At 38.2% G+C, this 18,444-nt stretch overlaps 2 protein-coding genes across 2 annotated transcripts; both read right to left on the reverse strand.

The window, feature by feature from the left end:
* Nucleotides 1–965: 965 nt before the first annotated feature.
* srp68 (signal recognition particle 68) lies at nt 966–11,285 on the reverse strand. Its single transcript, XM_067498061.1, has 16 exons — nt 11,126–11,285; nt 10,638–10,704; nt 10,051–10,164; nt 9,283–9,478; nt 8,911–8,993; nt 8,570–8,679; nt 8,324–8,403; nt 7,988–8,132; nt 5,761–5,855; nt 5,618–5,682; nt 4,892–5,045; nt 4,551–4,645; nt 4,119–4,248; nt 3,932–4,007; nt 3,800–3,852; nt 966–3,017 (listed from the first exon to the last, which is right to left on the reverse strand). The coding sequence occupies exons 1-16, from the start codon at nt 11,211–11,213 to the stop codon at nt 2,790–2,792; spliced, it is 1,779 nt and encodes a 592-aa protein (XP_067354162.1). The 5' UTR covers nt 11,214–11,285; the 3' UTR covers nt 966–2,789.
* A 1,771-nt stretch (nt 11,286–13,056) lies between these two features.
* polg2 (polymerase (DNA directed), gamma 2, accessory subunit) lies at nt 13,057–17,891 on the reverse strand. The gene is made up of 8 exons (XM_067498062.1): nt 16,970–17,891; nt 16,227–16,332; nt 15,727–15,832; nt 14,642–14,827; nt 14,152–14,289; nt 13,919–13,999; nt 13,653–13,753; nt 13,057–13,557 (listed from the first exon to the last, which is right to left on the reverse strand). The coding sequence occupies exons 1-8, from the start codon at nt 17,463–17,465 to the stop codon at nt 13,392–13,394; spliced, it is 1,380 nt and encodes a 459-aa protein (XP_067354163.1). The 5' UTR covers nt 17,466–17,891; the 3' UTR covers nt 13,057–13,391.
* Between the last annotated feature and the right edge of the window lie 553 nt (nt 17,892–18,444).

Genomic DNA, 18,444 nt, shown 5'->3' on the forward strand with positions numbered 1-18,444 from the left:
TTTCAATTTGTAAGACAACATAAACATGGTGAGCAATGTTCTGTATGCAATGAGTTGTGCTGAGAGAGAACAAAAGGTACAAACACATTCAAGGTGTGTGTAAAACACTTTCACTAAACTACACACAGCTGACAAAACACAGAATGACTGTCTCGTTTATAATTTAAATTTCTTACAAAGTTTTGATTCCTGTATTGGTCGATTTACTTTTTTCACTTGTCATTTGGGATGTACAATCTGCATAACAAGAATATCTGGCTGCCAATGTGCAAAGACATATGCCGCTTTTTTCCCTCTTCTTTAAAATTATTTACTTTCACATTTTGTTTTAAGTCATATCAGCTACGTGTGATGATACGTGTGAACGATACTGCATCTAATCCGTTTTCTTTTGCAGATAAACATTCATCTCTACCTCAAGGCACAAATATCATCAGATTATCCACATAGAACATATTTCTGATCTTGCAGTGACAATGCTGTGTGTGTGTGGGGCAGTGATGACAGGCATCAGATTAAAAAAAACAAAAAGACAGATACCATGTGAAGAGGGGGACGGTGGTTAGATACTACTATTAATGTTCAAATGCAGTAAAAAAGAAAAAAGCAATTTACACATCGGATTGTGTTGAGTAACAAAACACACCTGTGTGAAAGGCATACTTATGAAAATGCATATAAACAGGTTTATACACATAAAACTTAACACATTCACACCCCCCTAAGGCATTCTACACACTCATATCACACCCACACCCAAAACAGATGTCGCTCTCGCTCTTCTTCCCCAGACACACACACGCCTATTGACTTGGTTGAGAAATGCACTCTTTGTACAAAAGATTTGAGATAAAAAGCAAAATGTTTAATCTAATACTACTGTTCAACTGTCTTTTAATCAATAGGACTGTAGTAAATCGTACGTTAATCGTACGTTCCACAGAAGCAAATGAAGACCATCAATAAATTGGTGCAAATATATTTTAATTATATGTCTGGAAACTAAATCAAATCATACATTCTCATCGCTTCATTTTTCTTTATGCTCATCAATTATTAATCATCACAAACAGTTTCCCAGGCTGTTCGAGGTAAAGTGCTGGGATTTCACCAGCACTTCCATCTTTAATTCTTTAACATAAAACAAAGGGGAGAAAAAAAACAAGATAATCATAAAAGTTAGTAAGCACATTAGTGTGAGTGGGTGAGTTAGATGGAAACAGTTCTAGCTCGTGTTTAACCAGCTATCACATGCAAGCCAGGTCCCTTAAGGATGAGAGGAAATGAGTGGCTTTGGCGTAGGAAGACGTGAATCAACACTGTGACTGTAAACAGTGGATAACAACAGATATTTATAAAGATACACTCCATTGACATGTAAAGTAATTTAGTCCTTGTGATTATGTGACAAACAGCAGGTTGGTGTGATGAACAAAAGGTCACTAAAAACTCCCTAAAGTCCTAAAGGTCTACTGCTCTCCTACAACTCACATTGTTCCTGATAAATAAAATGTTGAAATACAAAATTTACAGAACATAGTTTGGTTAGATGCACCACCTCTGTGCATTAAAACATGGTCAGCTGCCAGCAGGCTCTTTTGTACAAAACATGAAACATTGAGGGGTGTTAAAACTGTGAGTTGTTACAGTTGGACCCTTAGCTGAAATGAGTTTCTATTATTATATACAAGAACATATACAGTATGATTTGTGTCACTTGTGGCTACTGATAGTTTAAAACACGGGAATCATCTAGCTCATTTTGTGGAGAGAACCATTTCACACTTTGAAATTGTGGCTTTGTCTTTCATCCTGCTGGACACATTATCCCAACTCTACCTTAACTTTTCCTACTTCTTCCTCAGTGTAAAGAGGCCTTGGTAATACTACTGCACAGACGACTTGTTTACATCACGTTACAAAAGTTAAGCACAAGGATGGTGACATATACTTCTTGTGCTTCTTAGCAGCTTGTCATCATATCCAGTTTATGGTCACATCACCACCCTGTAATAAAGTGGTCCATAAGAAGTTAGAAATTCTGCTGTAAAAACACTCCGTATGGTGGACAATGGGTTGAGCTGACTGGTCAATGTAGGATACAAAGTTTTTAGCAACATATTGTTGTCTAAAGACGAGGGCAAAGGTGAAGGAAAGAAACCGGGCAAAGCTTGAGCATTTAGAAACCAATGCCAATTAACAAAACACATCAGCTTCACTTTGTCAAATTATAGGTTACATGATTACTTCTAGTAGGTCTGCTGTAAGACTGCACTTTAGTTTTAAGAATTAATGTTAAAAAACACAAAAAACAGAGACAATTAAATGAAGGCGCTTACATGACACTGGGAAAAACCAATAATGCCAAAGTGACTTAGCTTTCTCAGGGAGGATTGAGAGATTGAAAACTTGGCTGTATGCATCAAGAACATGACATGGTAACCTGTAAAATTTGAAAGTCAGACACTTTCACAGCTCAAATGAAGGAAAGAGCATGTATGCTAGGATCCTGCGCGGCCAGATGTTATTACCAAAGGTAGCAGGTGAGCTTTGATAATATTGCTACTTGAAATCAATTCAATTACTTTTCCACAAACTTTCTCGGAAGATTATAACCACTCAGCCTTCCTCAGTTCTGTAGACTCCACCCACCTTGCACGTAGGCACTAAAAATCGCATTTATTAAACAATAAAAGTAAGTGAAGTTTTTCTAATTAACAACTGACCCAAGTCTGGTTGCTTGTGAAAAACTCAGGGTCTTGCGCCTCTTCTTGCCAAAGGTTATTCATTTAGCTGCCAAAGCCAAAGATGCCCTTGATGTAGCCGGTCAGACCGCCTTTGCCCTTCTGCTCCACCTTGTCATCCAGCGGTGGGAAGGCCACATGGTTGAGAGCAAGGTCAAAGAACAGGGGCTTGCAGGGGATTGGCTGGAAATCAGGGGGAAACTGGACCAGGTTAGGCTGCTTTCCTACAAGGGCAGGGTCAAGGCGGAAAGTCTCCAGATGGTCACAGAGGGGCTGCAGGTAAGAAAACAACGGTTTAATTGATAGTTTATACAAAGAACAAACAAGCAATAACACAAAACCAGCCTTCTTTAAAAGGTGCAGTGTGTGAGATCTAGCTTTCAGGTTGCAGATTGCATCCATTTGTGGCAAATTGGCTGTTTTGATTGATAGTTGACATCAGTTTTTGTAAGTTAATTTTGTAATGATCCATAAAGATACACGTTTGATTAGGCACAAACAGCACACAAAAAACAAACTACTATTTGCATGAATGATGGATTTAATACTGTTAAATGTAAATGCCACTTCTTTGCTTTTTACTTGATTACTGGCCAAATTGCTTAATTTTACCATTGTTTCATCAACCTAGGTCTAGAATATTGTTATCATATTATTGCTTGTGATTTAAAAAACAATCTTCTTGAATCAAGACCTGTAGGTCTTTTTGGAAACCCGGGACAACATCTGCTACTCGAATGTAAAGATATGAAATTAAGTTTAAGCTCAATAGTTAAGATCTTGGAATGACTTTAGATAATTTGTTCCTAAACAAATAAAATACCATTTGTCCATTTGCCCAGCACTTTGGTCCAGCATCTCTGCAGACTGAGCAGAGCTTCCTGGCAGAAGTTGCATGATTGATGAGCAGAAAGTAGACTGCTATCTGTCTTCTCATCTTACATACACACTTACATACATAAATAAGGGAATTCTGTGTAAAATGAGTCTCTGATTTATGTTCCCTTGATGAAAAAGGTTACTGAAATAGGGGTCCCATGTTTTTTTCCACTCACCGTGTTATCTTTCACCTGCTGCTGGGTAGGAACTTCAGCCATCTCATCAGTGTCTGAAACAAACATATTTCCTCAGGAGGGTGGAAAATATTGGCTTCTCATGTGATAAAAACAATTACATTATATTCTCACCTAAAATTGCAGCAGCTTGAAGAGAATATTTTTCAGCATTGACCTCAGCAATGAGTTCCTGAATATCAGGGAGATCCTGCAGAAGTTCATGATTGATAGTAATGAACACGCTATTGTGACAGTTTATTTTGAAATTGTGCTGCTGACAGTGCTATTGTGCGCTTGTATGACCATTTGCATTACCAACCTTAAGGCTGTTATTAAGGTTCTTGGCCTTAGACTGGACCTCCTTGGCATATTTAAGCACCCTCTCATACAGCACTAGCGCCTCACTCCACTTCTTCACGAGCACATAAGACTGAGCAATGAAGAAGCACCTAGAAGACGAGAATAGTGGCGAAACACAATTTAAACTACATTCATTTATGTGATGAATTATATTGGTTTATTAAAATTAGACAAAACTCTAAAGAGAAAGTCAAACAAAACAGTGTTGTCCACTTAAAAAGGAGCTTAATAAATAAGTAGAGCAGTATAGCAAATGGCTTATATAAACTGACTCATAAAACCTGCATATTTTCTCATTATACACTTAAAGCTTTTGGCACTATTTAAATCTTAGGTGTATTTTTTGATTTAAAAGATACAGCTAAAGCATTTCAAAACAACAATGTCTGACCTGTAGGCCTTGTACACGAGCATTTTGAGGGCCACCTCCTTCTGGAAGGTGTGGTCATCCTCCAGGCCCTGCAGGGTGGAAAGCTCAGCCAGACTCTGGACAGAGAGACAATAGTAAAGAGAGAAGAACAGTGGTGATGTAAGGAAAAACTGATCAAACACACACCAAACATCACCTCATTACAAAGTAAGACACCGTTTTTAACTAACTATACTAAGAATAGTACACATCCATGCTATTACAATTACTTGTAAATAAAATAAAAAACAGCTGTCCTGTGAAACAGTGCTTGTGGACTAAACCATAGTTGTTAACAATACATTTCATGTTCTGACACTTGCCTGCAGAATGATGTCGTACAGACGAATGAGGTCTTGCGGATGTGGACCCCTTTTGTTCTCGTCGGATTCAGGTTGTTTCAGCTTTGCCTGCAGAGTATGAGCCATGCTCTCATTCCTCTTTACCAATGTGCACAGCTTGATGTAAGTCAGATAACTAAGAGAAAAGACCAGAGGCACATTTTTCAAAGAGAAAGAGGAAAAGCTTGGTGTGAAATAATGAACTATGTCACGCTCTATACTGTGTAATATGCTATGGTTTATGTCACTGTATCATGGGTTATATTATTTGCATTTGGATTAAATGAAGCAAATACATCAAATCCAGACACATTCCTGTTTTTTTCTTTTATTGCAACAATCAACAATAAACTTTCCTGCATTCTTTGGCTCCATTTAAGTCAATAAGGAGAAAATATGGATGTTTCAAACAAAAATGGGAAACATTCTCTGATTTCCGATTCATAAATGTAATGATTTGCTCTGTTTTGGACCTTGGGAGGATTAAACAACAAATCCCAACAAGCCAAACTAGGCTCTGAAGAAGTTTATAGAAAAAAAACATTTTTACATTAAAAACAATTGCTGAACGACAATGACTGCCTAATCTACCGCTGCGCTTTTTAAAGGGCAAATATATATCAAATCTGATTGTGGTATTACAAACATAAATAAATACATATGTTGACTGAAGTCTGTCTTCTAAGTAGTATTTTTTTTTAGGTTTACCTATGCAGGAACTGTAGGTTGGACACCTTCCCGCTGTCAACATCAGAGCTCCTCTCTCGTTGCTTCTACAAGCAATAATGATAACTTGTTATTAAGCTGCAAATGTGATCATTTGCTTCACTTTTTACCCTGGTATTTCTTACCGCCTCATTCTTCAGTTCCTCTCTCACAGCCTGGATGGTGTCTCTGCACTCAACCAGCAGGGTCTCATACAGATGCTCTTTTGTCTCCTCATTAGCTGCCTGCACAACAGAAACACTAATCTCAGTGCACAGGGCAACTACAGTGTAAATGCTAAACACATATACAGCACTTTTCTTCCTTAAATGGTACACAAAAAAGTGCTTTCCACTATTTGTTATTCACCCAGTCACACACACATACACTTTGCCTTTGTTAGCTGACATTAGCAGGATGACAGAAAACAATGGGAGAAAGGGATTTGCTTGAATTCAGTCTGAAATCTTGTTTGAACTTTTTGAACAAGCTTGGTTTAAACATAATAAAAACAGTTTTACTGCTAATATCCTTATAATGAGCATTGAGCATTATAAATAATGAACATTGAAGAAATCATGAAACTATGTCAGAGGGTTTTACAATTTGAGAGGAATTTGAGGGGACAAATGGAGTTTAAAGAGTTATTAAACTTGACAAGAGAAAACTGTTCCATTTTCTAAACTGCAAACCTGTGTAACACATTTATAGTGTTCAATATTGACTCCTACACTAAACAGTTAAAATGAAAAACATGGTAAGGTTAAAAAAAAACAACAACACTAAAAAAAGGCCCAACTGCCTTAATAGCTAAACTCAGGCACATGTTCACGATTACCTTCCACCCGAAAGCTACACTTAAACTAAAACAACTGTGCAAACACAAATATTTCATGTATTTAGAAGTTGTAGTAGTTTGATACAAAGAGCCCTAGAGAAAGCAGGAATGTAACTGTGGCAAACCGGGAGACACAGGTATGCGACCCAGCAGGCTGCTGGTGCACCAACTCATCAGCAATCAGACCTGAGTTTCAGGGCTGTGATCTTTGTGAATGACAGGATAGTTCTTCACCTCACTTATCTTTCATTCACACACGTGTACAATAGATTATAAACAATATTGTCAAATGTGCAGGACCCATGTTGCCTTTGTTGAAAAGAAGCTATGTGGAAATGGAGTTAATTGGAAAAGTGTAGATGAATAAATGTTGGTGAATATTTACAGAAAAATATAACTTATGTGTTTGAAGCATTTTTGTGAATGAAATTACTATTTCACCTTCACCTTTAAAGGGGCAGAAAGTCAACACATAGGATATGTCTGATAATCTGAATGTGATAAAAAAAACGGGTCAGAAGGCCATTCTCCTCCACCCAGGAAGCTGATGGTATTTTGTGCCACACACTTATACCTACACCCTAGCAACGCCTAGCATGACCGGCTCAACTTGCTGAGCATCTTGATTTGTTCAGAGGACGGGCTGAATGGATAAACTGATTACAGAAGGGAGGCATTGATGGAGTTCTCCAACAAGGACTGATGGCACAATAGGACATTTCCTTTCCCAGAGGCCAAATGTGACATCAATCCCAGCTACTATGAACTTAATAACGGCCTATAACATTACAATAGAGCCTCAAAGGGGCCCATTTGAAAGAAAAATGTGTATTGAGATGATAATCTTTATATGACCAGAGACTTGAGGGATGTTGCCCTGTATTTATGGGTTGAAATGCTCAGAATGCAGCCATGTGATAAAAGCAGCTGCATGCCACAAAGCTGAGTGACTATGGGTGTGACAGATGTGTATGCAGTCTGTGCCAAACCCTTCAAGCATGATAAAACAGTTGGAATGAGCTGCAGTGACAACAGTGGCACATCTGTGACTATAAAGTGGAGAGTGCCATCTAATGATTATTGGATGAAAATGTGTTTATTTCTGTTTCTCATGTCACTGATTTAGAGTTCAATTAACACACAAAAATAATAGCCAAGATCATGGAAATATGAGAAACAAAGACCTGAACCACAACAAAACAAGTGCATAGAGCACAAACATCCAATTAAAATCTGATTTCTGAGCTCAGGGATAAATGTTTCTCTGTTGCTGTAAAGTTCCATATTTAACATAATGGTGTTAAGTCATGGGGTTGGTTAATAAACTGGATAAACTCTCTTTTTTGCACAGGAATCCTAAAGTATTGGTGAAGCCAGTGCTTCTTAGCGCACTGCTGACTATCATTGAACTAAAAAAAAAAAAACAGAATTTTTTTTAAATACTGACATGTTATGGCATTGACACTAGTTAATAACAATGTTTCCTCACCAAGATAAGGCAGTCTGGTTTTGAATACTACAAAAAGGGGAACTACTTGCCTGAGCAATGGCAGCCTCATTATCAGCCAGACCCAACAAGAAGATGCGAGCCTTGTCAATCTTCACAGGCACCGTCCGTCCTCGCCACTCAACCTCACTCATGGTGGCTGCCTGCTTGGTTCTTGCTTGAGTAATCAAGGACTGGGGAAGGGGGATTGGTTTTTAATCAATAAATAAAATCTAGAGGTCCATTAGTATGTATGTAAATAACTCTCTATTTACTTTTTATTGAGACCCAATTTAATGACAGTGTCTCCTATGATATAAGGCATCACAGACAAAATAACAATGACCAATAAGGCAAATATAACTTATGACCAACTGCTGTTCACCTCTAGTTTCTCAGCCATCATGCCTCCTCCTCCACCAGTCAGTCGCATCTGCATCAAGTCCTTGATGGCATTTGGGTCATCTGAAATCAAATGGCAAAACCCAGTTAAACATTGTGTGTAAAAAGAGAGGGACAAGGACAGCTTGTGAAAAATGTCCCTGGATGCTAAAACAAGTCCAAGATGGCTGTAAATTGCGTTGAGGGAGATTGAATTTCTTCAACCTGCATGTGTGTTAGTGTTATTCACCAATGTTGTAAGCACAGTAGCGGATGTTGGGCGATATCTCGTCCACACGCTGGCGGTACAAAACTGCCAGCTCCTCTGTGAAAGCACTTGCTAGCTTCTCATAGATGGTCCTGGCAAGACAAGGGGGAAAAAAAATTATAGGGGAGGCTAAGAGCAATTCTGTCATCAATTCACAAAGGTCACATATCAATCATCTTCAACTGCCTGCGAGCATGGGGAGAATGTGCATACTCCACAGGTAGATTCAAAATGGGGACCTTCTAGCTCTGAGTCAGCACAAAAAACACACATTAATATTATTATTATGCTAATGTATCAAAGTTATAAAATGTTAAACTCACTTGCACTTGTTAAAGGCCTCCATCGCACGTTTCCACTCCTGCAGCTCAAATTCCACCATCCCACTCAGGTACGCAGTGTAGGCCTTAAATAAAATACATTAGAAACTACCATAGGCTGTTGTAAGAAGAAGCTGAGTTTTGGCCTTCAGTGACAGTGCTTTAACAAATGAAATCTATGTATTAGTAATGTTCGATTTAAACACAATAACAAGCATCAACAAAACAAACAAACAACGAAAGGATGCAGACACTGTGACAAAATTATAACCTTTTGACCTCTGACAGTGCAGTCTTTAAGAAGAGCATACACCTATATTCTATAAACCAGCACAGTATCTCTGAATGCAGACTGAAGATGACTGTCTTGGGTACCTGTGCCTCCAGTTTAGTTTTTGCATCAACACGGGGGCTTTCGCAGAGCTTCTCCAGCTTCTCACTGTGCTTGGCAGCTTTGCGTAGGCGTGCCAGCAGGTGGAAGCGTTTCCGTGGCTCTGTATTGGCCTCCTGCTTCAGCTGCATGGCGTAGCTCCATGCACGCTCTGCTTCCATCAAAACTAACAACAGATACCTGAAGAGGGAATATGGAGTTGCATCAATTGTAGGGTAGCATAAGTTTGTATTTTTTAAGGTTTTAAGGGGAACCAAGGATTAATTCTATTGCTTTTACTTGTTAACATAATCTCATCCTCCCATCATATTAATCACTCCCACTACATCACATTTTACAAAGTAATACTGAGGTCTATGGACCAGGGGATCTTACTAGTGTATATCCATGCTATACTCTAAAAAAACTAATACGGTATCCTGACATTGACTTTGAAGGCATTTAATATGATATAATATAATATTTTAGAAAAGAGTTCTCCAAGTTGCTGACTGGACCTTATTAAATACTTACACATTAAACTATATTTCATCATGAACACAAGAATTATTTTGGTAATTAAGTAAATTAATAAAGTAAATATACAATATTAAGTTTAGTCCTATGATTTAGTGATGTTTACCAAATGACAGCTGCAGACTCTTGTCTTAACAAAATAACATCAATCTGTGACACCAGCATTAATGTGCCGAACACCTTAGTGCTTTTAACACCCAGTATATTCCACTGGTTGTCCACCTCAGATTTCTTACCTGTTGTCTGAAAGCAATTCTACTGTTACTTTCTTTCCAATGAACTTGTGTCGGTTTCCCATCTTGAAGCCAAGAGTCTTGCGCAGGCGGCGCAGTCTGCGGGAGCAGTAGCCTCTAAAAATATTTAAATAAGAAAGTTTATATTACAGTAATAATGCTTTCACACATTTCAATGATCTAGGTGAATTCTAATGTACAAGACAACTTTGATAACCGGTGGTCACTGTTAAAACACAATCATTTAATTTTCACAGAAATAATTCAATATTTTAAACAGCACTCTATTGATATGTCTATAAAAAATTATAATTATATATAATTATAATGAAGAAGTTCATTGTAAAGGATTGTGCAGGAGTGCCTAATAAAGCAGCCACTTATTACTTATGATAGTAGGAAATGCTGTAGGGTTGATGGTCAAATCAATTTAAACCTTAAACAAAAAATAACATACATATCTATGATTTTCGTTTGAGAATGATAACAATTCCGCAATTTTACATAAATAGCAATATAGAGGTCTTTGGCAAACATCTCAGTAGATATTGTGCAACTGGTACAGTTAGTTACAGGGTCATTCAGATCACCTGTATCGCTGGTAGTCTCCGTGCCTGAGACCGTGCTGCTGCTGCGACTCCTTAATGATTTGCAAAACTGTGTTAAAAATTGTTAAGGAAACATCTACTCTAACTCACACACATGGGACTGCAGTAGAATAATAGACAGGAGCATGTCGGTCATGATGGCATTGTATGTATGGACCCAGACATATGATTATTCAATTAATGACAATGTATTTGTTAACGATAACCGAATGGAAAAAAGGCGACAATAACAGACAGTGACTTGCATTCATAGTTTACATGATGACGTTAGATAATACAATATATAACGGTAAATCTTCTTGGATGCCTGTTAATAGGCGGCTTCACTGTGACACGTCGCCTTACAATCTTAGCTAACGTTATCCTCTATCCCAGCTAGCTAGCAAGCTAACGTTAGCTTCTGAGCTTGACAAGACTCACTAACACCAAGAAAATAAACTCTGCTATACATCTTTTGCTGTGAAGGATACTTTCCAGTCCAAGTCCTCCATCCTGTAAATTTTCTTTATTTTCGTCCGCATAGGTAACTTTAGCTTCGTTTAGTTTTTCTGAGGCCATTTCCAAATGCTAACAGCTTAGCAGCACATACACATGCTCAGTCAGAAGTAGAGTCCGGGACCGATGACGGTACTGGGAGGCGCTATCGCTAGAAAGAAAAAAACAATCGCGAGATTTGACAGGAAGTTGTTGACAGCATCCTCACCCGGTTGATGGTTACGTTTTTGAAATAATTCTTAATTTCCCACTGAGAAACACAATAGTGTTGCTTTCAGCAATCACACTATTGTTGTTTCCAGTATTTAATTTTATTATTTTTATTATTATTCCGTATTCTTCCGCCCGTTTTTCGGCGTGCTGTAAGTCCTAAATGGTAAAAGCTGCAAACATGGTTCCAACTGTAATATGTTAAGCATGGTTGGGAGAGGTGTGCTCACTACCCTGTGTGCTGATAGCTAATGTACTGTAATTATTATGAATATTAATATGAATTTTTTTTTGAATGGAAAGTCTATGGAAGTGATGTTTAAACTGCAATATCTCAAAAACTACACATGGTAGCATGATGCTGCTTTGTCTAGTACTGTCCCACGGTGAAGTGCTTCACATGTTACAGCGTGGGCTCTATAGCGCCACCGTGTGGTCAGATATCAGCATGTTTATGTTACTTGTTTTGACATGCTACTACTCCTACACGCTTACAGCTAGAACCATGGTTCCAACTGTAATATGTTAAGTACAGTTAGGAGAGTAGATGTATTACTCTGTGGGCTGACAGCTGATGTACAATAATTATTATGAATATTTGTATGATTTCTTTTTTGCATTGCCGTCTATGAGAGCAATCTTAACACGGCTATATCTCGGAAACTATACGTGATATTGTTATGAAACTTTCAGGAAAGCTGCCCAACAATGAAATGCTTCACATGTTACAGTATGGGCTCTCTAGCGCCACCGTGTGGTCAGTTATTTAACTCGTGTTTTAACTCCTAAAAATTTTTTTTTTTCTGATTCATTTCTATGTTGTACAGGGCCTTTAGTACTACCACGTGCGCCTGGCGGCCGTTCGCGGTACTGCAACTGTTTCGATCTCTGTTTTTTAAGCTAATGCAATGACTGACTTGAATGGAACTTTACAAATATGTGCAGGACACTGCTCTAAACACGCGAGTTAAACGTTTCTCCACTGGGGGGAACTATTGTGGGTGTTTTTTTTTTTTTTTGTATTTTATCCTCAGAACTTTTAGTGGCGAGAGGGCAAGATGGCAACAGTTGATTCCTTTGGACAGGCTGCCATCTGCTGGAGAGTTGGTGAATAGCAATTGAAAACTTCTTCATTGTTTCATGTGCTTTCACAAGTTGTTCAATATTTTAAAAGACTACACATGCTACAGTGTTGCCTGTCGCTTCTACGACGTTCAGAGCTGCAGATTCGGCGATGGCTGCAGCGGCTGCGGCGGCTGGCTTTCAGCAATCACACGCATTTTCTGCAGGAAATGCCCATTCTAGTTACTTTAAGCGCTTTCCTTACGATTATTAAAAGTGAAGTATACCAACTACTGCAATAAAACAGTAGCTCAGCAGCAAATCAGTGAAGACAGCAGCATCCTAAAGTGGCAAAACAACCCCCAGGTATTTATGAGAAATAACTCTGGTGTTTTCTTTGGTTCAGCTCTGACATAAGCAATGTGTATTTTACAATCCTCCCACCCAGCTCAAAGCCCAGGTCTATAGAGTTTAAAAGTATATGTCAAATATGATGAAGATGTAATGTAATGAACAGCTTTAAAACGCAGGTGAGACTGTTTCATATTGTCCTGGGGTTACGAATGATGTTTGAACATCTACACTGTCCTCAAATAACTGTATAGGCAGGAAAAATAAAGGACAGAGACCATCCTAATAAATAAAGAATTTTAAAAGACAGTCTGTATATATTAATTTCAAAAATTTGATTAAAACTCGCACTTCATTGCATTCCTCCTCCCTTGTCATAACAATTAAGCAGACTGTGACAAGAGCAGTCCACTTCATTGCTTTGGATAAACCAAGAGGAAAGCTGGACAAGTTAGATTACATGTTTCATACCCAAAACGAACAAATGTGTGCACATGCAGTAACCTCTGAGCAACAGGGTACACTGTGCATGTTGCCAATCCCCGTATTTTACAGAGTTGTGGTAAAAAGTGCAGCATAAAACACAGGTTGTCCTTCTAATTACACAAACAGGTTCACTCAGATGTTTGCAGCAGCAGCAATGTATCTCGAGAGAAAGTTCTTAATCTCAGATATGTGCATGGTCTCTTTGATGGTGGTGTCTCTGCTACGGACCTGAAGGAGGCCACTCTCCAATGTGTTTTCACTAATCACCACAGTGAAAAGTACTCCCATCTCATCATACCTGCAATGCATGAACACAGACTCAACCATTAGTCCACAGAAAGAGAAACACTTATTTGTTACTAATGTGCAATTTTGCAGTGAATAGTACTTTACTTGGATTGGAGCTGCTCCATTGATGTTGAGACAGTTTCAAGATACCCAGGCCACACAGAGATCTTTTCCTCCATTAATTCCTGCAGCAGCCCTTCACAAACCTACACAATTAGTAAATTTTCTAGTTAGATTAGGCACACAACAAACAAGTAAATATCACACCAAAACATTTTTTCCATCAGCCCCTGAATCACTCTTTACATAAGTATTTAAATATATTTAATCTTGATTAAAACAAATATTTAAATATTTGATGCTTTTTTTACCTGTCTCAATTCCATAGTGGCTCCCCTGCCAATGTCTAAAGCCACTTTGACAGGTGTCAACACTGGATGTAACTTCAGAACCTAAAAACAACATAGAAACTAAACCTCAATGACAGAAAAAAATAAATAAAAGAGAAACTACCAAATAATGAGCTTTAAGAACAAACCAAGCCGGGATCTGCCTGCTAATGTGGTTTGTTTTAAAACATGGTTTAGCTGTCATGCATCATCACCTTTCTCTGCTTTAGCCTCTGCTTGCCATCCTCTCTCTTCAGTTGTTGGAGTGAGTTGGACAGGAATGCCATTAAACCCCGGTCCATGTTCCCGGTTATAGAAACAACATGTGGAACTGACCTGCGCCCATCTCGACACTGACACATATTTAGAAAAAGACCAAACACTGCATTTTATTACACGGAAGAACAACAGCCTGTCTTTCTAATAAACAGTTTTTTTTCATAATGGAAGTTACATACAAAAATGAAATCAGGTTGAGCTTTATTTATACAACTCAGTTTACTAAACCCTACTTAGGAGCAGGATCTGTAACACCCACATTCGCACACTAAATGCGCTCTGATAGGACTTTACTTTAATGTTTTCTCCTTGACTTAAATTTTTGCTGCCTTGTACCTCACTTGTAAGTCGCTTTGGATAAAAGCGTCTGCTAAATGACTAAATGTAAATGACTAAATGTAAATGTAAATGAAACAACAGACTGACTTGTAGCTTCGAACGGGCTCCTTTGTGCATCTGCAGCAGCTCTGTGTCACCTCGGCTCCACAGCATCTCCAATGTCTCCTGTCCCCACGGGAAGTTATAGATGATCTTCACACCACGGGATGCTGTCTCTATCAGCTCCTCCTCTGAGACATCACTGCTGCTGAAGTCGGATGGAGACAGAGCAAACTGGACGAGAAGATTACAAAAACGAGAAAAAATGGAAGATGCGAGTTGACACGATTTTCTAACTAGTTTGTAATTGTGATGTAGTCTAGTCAAAAAATGCACTGTGCAACCAACAACCAGCTGCATCAACCAATGCTTATCAATGACCTTGAGCCTCAGAAAATGGGGCTCATGCCATTGAATTCTCCTCATTTAATGATAAATCACCTCTTCTAGTAATGCATGCCACAACTTCACTACCCACTTTGACCCCAATAAGCACAGAATTATCACCTTTCTGAAAGTTTATATCTAAAAACTGAGAAAATAAAACCTTGTCAAAGTTCAATTTATGGCGGAGCCACTTTATGGATTGCATTAAAATGCACAGTTGGTCATAATGTTATGCCTGATCAGTGTTTTATAATAGTATCAAGAACCACAACAGATCTTTCTACATGCTGTTTGCCACTGTTCCATAATCTGTATGTTTGTGACTGATGCTAGACACGATGACAGCAGTGAAACATTTCCTGTGAAAAGCCATATTGCTTGTGACTGGACCTTCACAGACAACAAAACCTTTCCTTAGTAGAAATCCATCAGATATCAGTAACTTTTATCTGCATGTATAAGTCAATATTTAGATTGGAGTCAATTTTGTGTTCCTAAATAAATTTGTGGAGAGTCTGTGTGCACCAAGTATTTATGGCTTTTATTATTAAAAAGCCTAACCTTTGCACAGGAGGAGTCAGTTTGCTAATATAATCTTTTAGAATACATATAAGAATTTGTTTATTTTCAGCTAAATTTACTTTGCCTTCCTAATTACACACAGCAGACTTTTATTTCAGCATTTCTACTTCTCTAGCATAAGCTAACAATATGCTTTGTATAATGTGGCTGTGGCTAATACCCACTTTTCTCCACCATTTCAGCCTCTGTCTTGTCCAGTGATCCAGCCACTGAGAAGAGGTGCGAGGAGAACAGAACCACACCAGAGATGTCTGGGTCACTTCAGCAGGGCTGGGAGAAAAAGACCCATAATGTTAGAATTACAGTAGATACTACACATTCTTTTATTTGTAAACTATCTAAATAGTACATTTCTTATATAGATGCGTTGAAGGCAACAATTTCGGCTTTTTATTTTTAGTTGAAAGTCAGACATTTAAAAAGGCGCAGGAAACAAGGAAAAATTAATGCATGACATGCCATAAAGGTCCCATTGGCAGGAAACACACTTGGATCATGCGGTTATGTGGTATGCACTAATGCCAACAAATGCTAATGGTTAAATAAAAACAGTACACAACAACAACAACAAATATTTTTCTTCAGGAGAATGTCTGGTAGGTAAGAATTAAGTTTCACTCAGTGACAGAGAAAGAGAAATGACAGACAGAAGATGAAGCCTCACCAACCAGAGCCATCTGAGGGCTGAAAACACAGGCCAGTCTCAGCTAGGCCAAAAGGCAGCTTCCTGTTGATCAGCTCCAGCGACGGGACAAATTGCTCCATGGCACCTGAGGAAAAACCAGAGTTCAGCACTTGGAGGCCATCAAAAAGAGTTTCAGTCACCCATACCTTGGACTAAAGTTTGAATGACAGACTTAGTAGCTGTTTTATTTACCTCATCAAACTTTGTACTATAATGAGGATAGCTGGGGTGGCAGGTGTAACAGGTTAAGCATTTGTATCTTTGTTATTGTTCCCATAAGTGAGACAGTCATGCAGAAATATTCACTAGTACATACTTGGTTCCAAACAGTGTTTTAAATATGAATATCATTTTATATTTGTTTTGTTTTTTTAGATTGTATTACCATGGGTTAAGGTTTCATGTGGGATGTCCTTTGAGGATGCATGAAGATCTCAAATCTGTTGCGAGCTGCTAAAGTCCTAAAACTAAACATAATATTTGATTGATGGATTGGTGAATCTCAATCAAAGCCAAAATGGTCCTCTAAAACTTCCAGTGTCTGTTCCAGCATAGGATATAATGAGTTGTTCAAGGTAGTTACTTTCGCAATGTAGTGGTTTCTAATGTCAGGGATAGTCAAGCTTGCTATACAATGTATAGTATATAAACACAAGTAGAATTAGTACCATGCCAATGCGAAAACAGTAGAATTTTGTGGAGGATGTTGTGCGGAGGTTTACCTTGAAGTAAGTCCGTTCTCAGGAAAGGAGACATCTGAAGGAACAATTTTACTTTCTGAATAAGCTGCTCATTGCTGACCTCCTTCTGTTCAAGTATTTGTTTTATTTGTTCACATTCAACAATCTTCAACTGTCTTTGTGCATCTGTTTCTCTGTCCTTGCAGCTGCTCAGCGTGTTAACCCCGAACACCTGAGCTCTGGACCTGGTCACAGAGTGCCACCACTGCTCCAGCACGTTTCTCCTCAGCTCCATGCCAAGAGGTCCATAGCTGCAGCTCATCCCACGCTGAAAAAGCTCTGCGTTCGCCTGACCGGCTGAAATATAGTATCTCTCCACACAAAGCTGCAACAATGTTCTGACCTGATCTGTATCCTTAATCGGTGATGTGCTGCAGCGTCCTCTGATGTGTTGCAGAGCAAGTGCTTTTCTGCACTGTGATGTTTTTAACATGCACGAGTGCATTGACAAGACGTTTCTGATACAATGAGTTAACATTATGAGAAAATTGAAAGGAGTGACTGTCTGGTCCAAATGTCCAAAGATCGTCTATTGTAGCGTTGAATTCTCATAAAGCTTAGCTTAGCATATAAACTATATATGCCAATTTAAAAATAAGCAATTAAATGTTAAATAAAATATCACCTAAAGTTGTTTTTATAAGTAAAGTAATTTAAAAGAAAATTGGTAGTTTAACTCAAAAATAGCTGTTCAGTGGAAACTCGACACTTTTTGCTTCAGTAACTTATGTTGACTTTAGCATATATTAGCTAGGTAAGCTAACAGCAACATACCGCAGGTTGTAGCTCCTGTCGGTAAAAGACTTGCCTAAAAGTTTTCCTCCCCCACTACGAGGCTGTCTTAAAATTTAATGTCATTAACCAATGGAAGACTTCTAAAACACACATGGATAAAGTCTATGGAAACACGTGATATTTATTCCGGAAGTTGTACTTTTACATCCGGCTTACACTGCATTAATTCAAATTTGTTTTCCTAAAAACAGTTTTAAATGATTTAGCTATACTTCATTTGAGTCCTGTTTTATTAATTCGGTTATTTTTTCCTCAATAGATTTACCACATTTTACATCCACGTTTCTGACCATCATCATCATAACCACTTTAATTGTACACCAGATGTTACTACAAGAACGTCTACACAAACACAAAGTTCGAAAAACTAGACACTTTTGTATTTCTGTTGTTTTGTTAGTTGTATTCAATTAAATAGTTGTTAATGGTTCATAAAACACAAAGAGTGAACAATTCGTTTTTAAGCAAATTTAAGCACAGAATAATAGTCAAATACAATTTGCAAGTTAAAATTAACTTTCATTAAAAATAAATAAATATCCCTTTGCAGCAATAACTGCCTGACAAATCCGTGCCATTTTAATTATAGTGCTTTGCATATATTCAGGTGTGATTTCCTCCCAGGCCTTCTGCAGACGTTCTCAAGGATCCCAAAATTAAGT

Source organism: Channa argus, chromosome 3, assembly GCF_033026475.1.
Source record: "Channa argus isolate prfri chromosome 3, Channa argus male v1.0, whole genome shotgun sequence".
NCBI classification, from domain to species: Eukaryota; Metazoa; Chordata; class Actinopteri; order Anabantiformes; family Channidae; genus Channa; species Channa argus.

Bases quoted from the DNA above. Each gene is read 5' to 3' on its own strand.
- srp68 (XM_067498061.1), bottom strand. From the start codon at position 11,213: ATGGCCTCAGAAAAACTAAACGAAGCTAAAGTTACCTATGCGGACGAA. The intron at 5,683-5,760 runs GTAAGAAATACC...TATTGCTTGTAG, and splicing joins AGGAACTGAAGAATGAGGCG to AAGCAACGAGAGAGGAGCTC. The intron at 5,046-5,617 runs GTAAACCTAAAA...CTTTTCTCTTAG, and splicing joins AACCTACAGTTCCTGCATAG to TTATCTGACTTACATCAAGC.
- polg2 (XM_067498062.1), bottom strand. From the start codon at position 17,465: ATGTTAACTCATTGTATCAGAAACGTCTTGTCAATGCACTCGTGCATG. The intron at 15,833-16,226 runs GTGAGGCTTCAT...TTTTTCTCCCAG, and splicing joins CCCTCAGATGGCTCTGGTTG to CCCTGCTGAAGTGACCCAGA. The intron at 14,000-14,151 runs GTGATGATGCAT...TGTTGTTTTTAG, and splicing joins AGAGGCTAAAGCAGAGAAAG to GTTCTGAAGTTACATCCAGT.